The sequence below is a fragment of the Macaca fascicularis genome, chromosome 16, assembly GCF_037993035.2.
Source record: "Macaca fascicularis isolate 582-1 chromosome 16, T2T-MFA8v1.1".
In the NCBI taxonomy this organism is placed as follows: domain Eukaryota; kingdom Metazoa; phylum Chordata; class Mammalia; order Primates; family Cercopithecidae; genus Macaca; species Macaca fascicularis.
Window position 1 is genome coordinate 3,503,427 of NC_088390.1, and position 9,364 is coordinate 3,512,790.

The 9,364-nt window shown below is 40.2% G+C and overlaps 1 protein-coding gene across 7 annotated transcripts in view; it reads right to left on the reverse strand.

The window, feature by feature from the left end:
- SPATA22 (spermatogenesis associated 22) overlaps positions 1–9,364 on the reverse strand; it is a 68,299-nt gene that overhangs the window by 18,294 nt on the left and 40,641 nt on the right. For 2 of the 7 annotated variants that reach the window (XR_012425128.1, XM_045375624.2), the window contains exons 1-5: positions 7,018–7,123; positions 5,061–5,171; positions 3,202–3,330; positions 1,268–1,328; positions 1,044–1,139 (exon numbers count right to left, since the gene is read on the reverse strand). Coding sequence is in view for 6 of the 7 variants with exons in the window: in XM_045375624.2 (XP_045231559.2) it covers positions 1,044–1,139; positions 1,268–1,328; positions 3,202–3,330; positions 5,061–5,103 (329 nt within the window). In the remaining variant the exon portion in view is untranslated. Of the gene's footprint in view, positions 1–1,043; positions 1,140–1,267; positions 1,329–2,097; positions 2,130–3,201; positions 3,331–5,060; positions 5,172–6,579; positions 7,124–9,364 lie in introns of those variants that run through there. The other 5 variants (XM_005582503.4, XM_045375625.3, XM_074018220.1 and 2 more) reach the window with 5 other exon arrangements.

A 9,364-nucleotide genomic window follows, 5' to 3' on the forward strand; every position in this document is an offset into this window, starting at 1 on the left:
CCAGATTACAATCTGTTACCTAATTCTCTGTCTAGTGCTTGTCAGAATGGATTTTCTTCTAGCACCTGCAGTTGGAACAATGTCTCTAAGAACCATCCCAAACCATGAACAGGCCTAGTTTTAAGGCCTTGTTATGAAGAAACTTATGGACTGGTCCTGGGGAAACTAGCATGAATAATAAAATCAAAACTAATTTTTAAATAAAGACATTATTTCAATGTATTTATTAACAACTATATAAAAAGCTTCCCCTTTTAAAAAAATACGGTATCTTTATATAATAAAAATGAGAATAGTATTAACTTCATAAGGTTGTTGTAAGGATTATTGAAATAACATATCAAAGCCCTTAACAGTGACTGATTTGGTGTTGTTTTCCCAGCACTTTATTTCCAAAATTATTTCCTTCAATATTGCCATTTATCCAAGGCTACTAAAATACAACCAAGAAAAATCCATGTTCTTTTTCTATCAATTTTTTCATACTATTTAAACATTAAACTTTGGTCCTTATGGCAAGAACCCTCAGCATCTTTTTGACTATCTTCTTCATTTCTTGAGCCCCTACTATTGCAGATGCATATGCATCTCAGCCTCCATTTTTCCTTCTCCTTCCATTCTGTTTACCTTGAAGCTGACTGTCTTATAGGATAAGACTGAGCACTCTAATTGGTTCTCAATTCCTAAATATAACCAATACTAAGATATGATTCCTGTCTATCTATTGTCAATGAAATCATTAATAACCCATAAGCAAAATCATAAATTCATAGAAATGAATATTATCAGAAATTTCATTATCACATTGAGAATCTTTTGAAGCATAATCACTGTGAAATTTTCATATTTTTTAAGTTTTACATGCATGTTCTAAGTTCTTTCATAAAACATAACTAATACTGCCATAGTTATTATTTATAGAAATTTCCTAAATGTAATTCTGTCTGAGAAACAAAGAAAAAGTGAAGGAGGAGGGAAGGATGAAGACGACGACAGGAAAATGAGAAGGAATAGAAGAAGAAGAAAATTTTAAGTAGACTCACCTCCAACCACCCTGGCTTCTTTCAGTATTTGATTGAATAGAGTTAAAGATAGAATCTTGACTTCTCAGAGGACGAGAAACTGAATGTGGTATTTGCCTTTCAAGGGAATATGTCTTGTTAAATATTAATAGTTTGCTTTCAAATTGAGGAATTAACATATACATAGAAGAATAACATCAGTCAGTAACAGACACACATCCAATGTTTTGTATTTCTCCACATACCCAGTGTCCACTGTTTTCATTACAGGAGCCAACTCTGCATTCATAGCTTCCCAGGCCCAATCTCAAAAGATATAAGTAACATAGTTAAAGTAAGATAGGTAGTATTTTTCAAAATGATAACTTCACACTTATTTAATTTTGGGGGTTTAAAAACTTGAAGAAGAAAATAACTTGAATATATGGACTTCTTTGACAATACTTTGTTGGAAAACCTGTCACAGCCTGCTTTATTAATTTTTATAGATGTCTGTCTTGTTCATTGTATTTTAAGCAAAGATAATTTAATCTGTATCTTTTCTACAATCAGTTCTAGTATAGTATCTTTAACTTTGTAACATGAATTTCATCTAATCCAATGTTTATTGAACTTTTTAAATCCCACCCACAGAAAGAAATACATTGTAACTCAGAACATGTATATGCATGGCATATGTGTGAGATACAGACAAACAGAGATAGAGAAAGGAGGAAAAAGAATATAAAACTTCACCATCAAATCTTATCCTTAATATGTGTGATACACTCTGACACAGTCATGTGTCACTTAATGACAGGGATACATTCTAAGAAATGCGTTGTGAGGTGATTTTGTTGTGCAAACATCATAGAGTGTACTTACACAAAGCTGGAGAGTACAGCTTGCTACACACCTAGGCTACGTGTTACAGCCTATTGCTCCTAGGCTACAAACTTGTGCAACATGTTACTGTACTCAATGCCATAGGCAATTGTAACATAATAGTATTTGTGTATCTAAACATATCTAAACATAGAAAAGGTACAGTAAAAATATAAAAGATAAAAACCAATACACCCAAGAGGGCACTTACCATAAATGGAGCTTGCAGGACTGAAAGTTGCTCTGGGTAAGTTAGTGATTAAGTGGTGAGTGAATATGAAGGACATTACTGTACACTACTGTAGACTAAACAAACCATACATTTAGGCTACTATATATATATTATATTGTAGCCTACCGTAGCCAATTTTATAAATTATATTTATAAAAAAATAAACTGTGCTATGACATTATGACAGCTACTACGTTATGTCACTAGAAAATAGAAATGTTTCAGCTCCATTATATTTGTAGTGGCACCACCATCACATAGGTGGTGTGACTGACCAAAACATTGTTATGCAGTGCATGGCTGTTATTTTCTATTCTACTCTACTTTATTGTCTTCTTTCTTTTTTCAAAGATCGATTATATCCCAGACCGACTAATGAATCAAGACAAAAGTTTTTAAAAAAACACTGATGAGGCCCTATCTCTTACACAATATAGGAAAATTACTATTTCTGACAAATGGTAACCCTGGTCAGAGCTTGAAGTACTTCAGGAGGACACACATTTGCTTATGGAATAGCTCAGGTTTTCAAGGTCAACATTCATGCTACTTATAAAAATATTATAAATTATGAAATATTTTTTAAATGGTGGAGTATGACCAGATAAATGCCCAGTTGTGCACATCCATGTGAATTTATCATTTTTATACATAAAAATTGGAAACATATGAACTTCATACCTAAAATTCTTCAAATATATCTTTTATATATTTTATTTTCTTTAAACAAAATAATTACAGATTTAGAAGTATATTAAAGTCTACGGGAGCACACTGGATTAAATTAACAATACAAGTATTGCCATGTAAGAGATATTTTTAAATTCTAGCTATATAAGATCCTATTAATGATTTTTAAAATGTGCCCTCAAAATGTAAATGTATATAACCAGCATGTACCACATATATTTCAGAATGTCTGCCTGCCCATTCCTCTTGCAGAGGAAAGTAAAAAGTCAACAACAACCATTAAGACCTCCCAGCACCCACCAAACCTCAGCTAACTGGTTCAGAGATAAATTACAATTTTCTATAATCCTAGTTTATATTTCCTGAAAAATTTTACCTTATTAATTTTCTTACCTGTAGGTAGAGGAGGAAAATCATAATTGTCAGAAGGGGTACTGATACCTGGATCATCTTTAAGTGGATTAGAAGTTAATGGCTGTCTGTTCCTCTTTTTCTGATTGAACAATGGAACAGGCAAACAGCCTAAATTGAATGTACCAATAAATTAGTACATAATAGACAAATAAGCAGATCTAGTTGTAAAATAATTACTAGTATATAATACACACTTTAAATGTATCTACTTCTATATGCTAATATACTTATAGATTTCTATAACCTTGGATTGACTTTTCCATTCTTTTTAAGATCCTGAATAGCCTAATTTGTTTCTTCAAAAACTTTTTCTTATTCTACCCTAACAGTTTTAATTCCTCTCATATGGAAGTAATTCCCATCTCCTCCCTCATCCCCCAATCTTTCCAAATCCACTTTTTTTTTTCTTATCCCCCTCCTGTGCTTGCCTGTTACCGTATCAACTGCAGGGGACCTTTAGAGTACAACAGAGGTGAGGAAGAACCAAACTCTGAACCATGCTTTGGACAATAGTAGCACGCCCTTTTGGGCCTTGGTTCTCAAAGTTTCATTGGACTAAGATTTATCTGGAATTCTGCTTAATGTGCACGTTCCTAGACTCTACTCTCATAGACTTTATTTCAATAGATCTAGCCTGGAACTCAAAACTCTGCGATTTTAACAAGCACCCCAGGTGTCTGTAATTATATATTTTGTCAATCATTTTGAGAATGCCTTAGAGAGTAATAATATCCAGTCCAAATGAGAATAAATACTACTACTAATTCCTCCAGATGGTGGATCTAGGATCTCAATTCAGGCCAAAAGTCACAAAATATAAACTTTAAAACTTAGGGAACTCGAAGGGAAAAGAAGTTCAGATAGCTTGTGCATTGCTATAGAGCAAGTCAGTGGAAGAATCCCGATAGGACCCAAGATTCCTAAATATCAGTTCAGATCTCTTGCCACTGTACAATTCTCTAACTGGTCATCATTAATTGTTCTACAGGCAAACACAGACTCTGTGAAAACTCTCTGATTAAAGGCTGGGAGAATTATGTGGGCTCTGGAATCAGACCACCGGGGTCTGAATTATGACTTCGAAGTAGGTTTGCATTACAACTTCAGAGTATGATCTTGAGCAATTTCCCTAAACTCTTTGTGCCAATATGACATACACTGATAGCATAATGATTAAGAGCAGGGACTAAGGGCCAGATTCCTAGGTTCAAATTCTGATTCTGCTACTTCATGGATTACTTATTTAACCTCTTTTAGCCTTGGTTTTCTCATCTGAAGAACAGAAATGATTATAATAACCTATCTCTGAGTACTGGTGTAAAGATTAAATAAATTAATATATATAATCAATGTCTTGAATACAGTTAATCCACCATAAATAATAGTTACTATTATCTTCATTATGCATCATCATTCTCCTTGTTCTCATCATCCTTGCCCTCTGTCTTTAAACTAATAAATCGGGAAAGCAAAAATGATAGGAGAAGCTATTAGAAAGACAGAAGTGCTTCTGGAAATATTTTTTAACAAGTCAGTCACAAATACAAACAAAAATAGATCTATTTCTTTGTTTTCCGTTGTAAAGCATAGAATAACTCAAGCACATCAAATTTGTAGAAAGAACATCAAAATAAATCTAAGAAAGTTTGATCTTACTCCCACCTCTACCACTAAACGTTTTGACTTAAGTTATTTTACTTCCTTGGACCTAAAAAGAGGCTACATTAACTGTTCAATCTATTTTAAATTTATTTCCAATGTTATATCTATAAACTATACAAGCTTTATATGCTATATAGAAAATATAGAAAATTTAAAAATAAAAAGTTGTTCAATACCTGCTGTACTTCGAGCTGAATTTTCATTTAGGCTTCGCTTCATTTCCTTCAATATCAAAATCTATAATTTTCTCTTCAGCATTCCAAATTTATGACACTGTCCCACCAGACCTACAAAGAAAGAAACTTATAACTCATATTGTCTCAACTACAAAACCAAATCCTCAGCCCAGTGATTACTGAAATTATGGTTTTAAACTACTTTCAAACCTGATCATGTAAACACTTTAGGGAGTCCTTTGCTTTCTAAGAGTTTACAACATAATCCACTTTTCCACCTCTGTTCCAATTAAGTTATGACTAGGGCAACTGTAACCTTGCTTCCTAAACATATGGCATTTTTTCACACAGTGTATGTAATTTATTTCAGAATCCAGCGCCCACAAAGAGAATTCTGAACCAGATCTATAAAGAAGACAATGGACCACAGCGTTGGCAAACATACATGCTTCCAACGCCAGGGAGGAAACACAGTATTTAGCCACTGGGAACTTTCTCCATGCCCTACTTTAAGGCACTGTGCAGGTCATCTGCCTTTGCATCAGTTTGAAACTCCTGGATTATATAATACCAAAGACTAAGTCTTCCTGAGGTCAGGAGTTCAAGACCAGCCTAGCCAACATGGAGAAAGCCCATCTCTACTAAAAATACAAAATTAGCTGGGAGTGGTGGCGGGTGCCTGTAATCCCAGCTACTCAGGAGGCTGAGACAGGAGAATCGCTTGAGCCCAAGAGGCTGAAGTTGCAGAGAGTCAAGACTGTACCACTGCACTCCAGCCTGGGCAACGAAGGCCAGACTCCATTTCGAAAAAAGAAAAAAAGAAAGACTAAATCCTCCCTTCATATCCAGAATAAGTGTAATGACAAGTGTCCACCCCATTTCCACAACTTCAACAAGTGAAACAAGTTTTTCCTTAGTTTTCTTCTTTTACAATAGAATTTCTCCTGTAATTTTGCATGTTTAGCCCCCTAACACATTTCAACCCCAATTTAATTCAACAAACACTTGCCCACTGCATGAAGAGGTAACTCCTGTTCTAAATTCACGACCTAATGAGACAGAGAGACGGACACATACACAACTAAGCAATAATGCAAGTCAGGCCAAATAAAACTTGGGAAACAGGCCGGGCGCGGTGGCTCACGCCTGTAATCCCAGCACTTTGGGAGGCCGAGGTGGGCGGATCACGAGGTCAGGAGATCGAGACCATCCTGGCTAACACGTTGAAACCCCATCTCTACTAAAAATATACAAAAAACTAGCCGGGCGAGGTGGCGGGCGCCTGTAGTCCCAGCTACTCGGGAGGCTGAGGCAGGAGAATGGCGTGAACCCGGGAGGCGGAGCTTGCAGTGAGCTGAGATCCAGCCACTGCACTCCAGCCTGGGTGACAGAGCGAGACTCCCCGTCTAGGGATGGAGGGAGGGAGGGAACGGAAGGGGAAGGAAAGGAAAATATTCTTGGTGCCATCCTAGGAGCCACAACAGAGATTCTGCCACTTTCTCTTCCAGTGCCAACTCACATCCTATATTTAGAGGAGCTTATGAGGGCTATCGTGTTTCTTAGGATCAAGCAAACAGAATCAACAACAACAACAAAAAGTTTCTAAGTGTCACATTCTCCCCGCGGGACCATTTATCCCGAGGGCGGGGTCCTTCCTCTACCCGCAACCCCAGCTTCCAAATGGACCTCAGTGGCGTCAGTAATGGGGCTGGTGGCATTCGTGTGCAAAAAGTGTGCTCCATCTGCACACACACACCACCACCACCCACACCACCCACAACAGCCACGGCCTCAAATGGCGGCCTGTTGTGGCTCCTGACGGGGGCGCGAGAGAGGAGGCTCCAGTCAAGTTCAGACGCTCTTCCAAGGGCCTCTCCTGACCCGCCCACGGAGTGGGGGCGGTTTGGAATCAACACACAGTCTTTCTCCTCTAGACCCTCCTGACAACACGACGCACAACTCTCGCCCTCAGTCTCCCTCGCCTCCGTCAACTGTCGTCCAGGCAGCCCCCGTCAGCAACGGCCGTTCTCCCCGCCTGCGAAGAAACCGCGGGCATCAGGCTCTGCGCATGCGCCGCGGACCGCGCAGGCGCAGTGGCCGCCTCCAGGGTGCGATGGCGTCGTCGCGGCCTCCCTGGCTGCGTTGGGCCGGGCGCGATGACGTTAACGCGCTTCCTGGGCGTTCTCACGCTGTGGGCGCAGGGGTGGCTCCAAATCCTTACAGTTTGGCCCAGAGAGGAAAGGGGACTGTCCTGTGACTGGAGAGACAGGGGCCGATCTCCTGCCCAACCGGCCCCAGCCCCAGCATCGTCCAAAAAGTGTGCCCCGCTTCCCCCGCACCCCCTGGCCCTTTCTGAGGGTCCAGACATTCGTTTGTTAGATGTTGGTGGCCACCCAGAGTGTGCCCAGAGATTGCCTCGAAGGCCACCCGAGGGGTCTGTCTCCGTTTCTGGTTCGGATCAGGGTCAGGGAATCTGAGTCCCCAGGAGGCTGGGAACAGAGCTGAAGCCCGGGTTCAGATGGCGGCCATGGAAGGCGGAGAGCAGTCAGCGAGGCAGGGCCGGGGCTGCGGGAGCTTGCGGGAGGGAAGCGCCCGTGAGCCGCAAAGACGCTCTGCAGGGGCAGCCGCGTGGTGGGCGACCTTGGGCGTTGAGCTCCAGGCTTCCTGGCAAAGAAGACTGTGGATTCCTGGCCCTGTGACCTTGGGCAAGTTCCTTACTGAACACCCTCAGGACCTACCAGTAAAAATACAATAACAACAATCGCCCTGAAAATACTAAAAGAGGAAATAGACGACCCTGGCACACAGTAAATGCCCAGTAAATGTTAGCCCTTATTTAATACGAATAACAGTAGCTGTCATTTATCCGGAATTTACTATGGGCCAGGTAGTGGATTGTAGTTCTGAGTTCAAAGACCGTGTTTTGTTGTTACCGTATCTTCTAACCATTTGAAGACTGGGATACGGAAGGGCTCGGAGATGAAAGGAAGATTTGTTAGGAAAGGCCTAGGCCTGTAAGACCACAGATATTTTAGTAGTTGCTTTGAAAACTAAAGTAAAGAAGAGTGTTAGAAAATAGGCCGGGCACGGTGGCTCACGCCTATAATCCCAGCACTTTGGGAGGCCGAGGCGGGCAGATCATGAGGTCAGGAGATCGAGACCATCCTGGCCAACACGGTGAAACCCCGTCTCTACTAACAAAAAAAGAAAAAAAAATTAGCCTGGCATGGTGGTGGGCACCTGTAGTCCCAGCTACTCAGGAGGCTGAGGCAGGAGAATGGCGTGAACCCGGGAGGTGGAGCTTACAGTGAGCCGAGATCACGCCACTGCACTCCAGCCTGGGCAACAGAGCGAGACTCTGTCTCAAAAAATAAAAAATAAAAAAAAAGGAGAGTGTTAGAAAATAATATTAGAAGTAGACCGAGACCAGATAATAGCAGACCTTGAATGCCAGAGTAAGGAATAGCTTTCAAGGAATTGGGTCATCTTTTGGGAAGAAGAAGACTTGAAACAATAAAAATAAAACTTGTTATTTATCATGGTTCCAGAGAGGAGTTACCCAAAACATGAATAGAAGCTTCAGGGAAGCAGATCTTGACTTGATATCTACATACATATGTGCATACATTTACAACATTCCCCTACCCACCCCCAAAATAGATTTTTCATTTAAAAAAAAAAAAACCGTAAGCCAGTTACTTCTGTAAGAACTGCGGAAGTGAGCAATATAGAATCTTTGCCAGCAGTTTATAAACTTAATCTATTTTATACTTGTCTTGCTCTGGTTATCATTTATTTCCACCTGGAAAGTTGGCCAGGATGGGCCACAGGGAAGGAGAAAATTAAAGTAGTAAAAGTAGTTTGATTACATAACTATTGAACATCATATTATGTATGAGATATCTTAAGTATAATATTTAACAAAAAACCTTTCTTATCCCCCAATCATACTATTAGGAAACAACCCACCTTAAATTTGTCTCCTACAAAATTTCTGGCAGTGACCTACTGGACAGCCATGACTGTGAAATAAAACTTTGCTCTGCTTTTGTTTTGTTTTGTTTTGTTTTTGAGACGGAGTTTCGCTCTTGTTCCCCAGGTTGGAGTGCAATGGCACGATCTCGGCTTACTGCAACCTCCGCCTTCCAGGTTCAAGTGATTCTCCTGCCTCAGCCTCCTGAGTAGCCAGGATTACATGCACCTGCCACCACGCCCAGGTAATTTTGTATTTTTAGTAGAAACGGGGTTTCACCATGTTGGCCAGGATGGTCTCGAACTCCTGACCTCAGGTGATCCGCCCACCT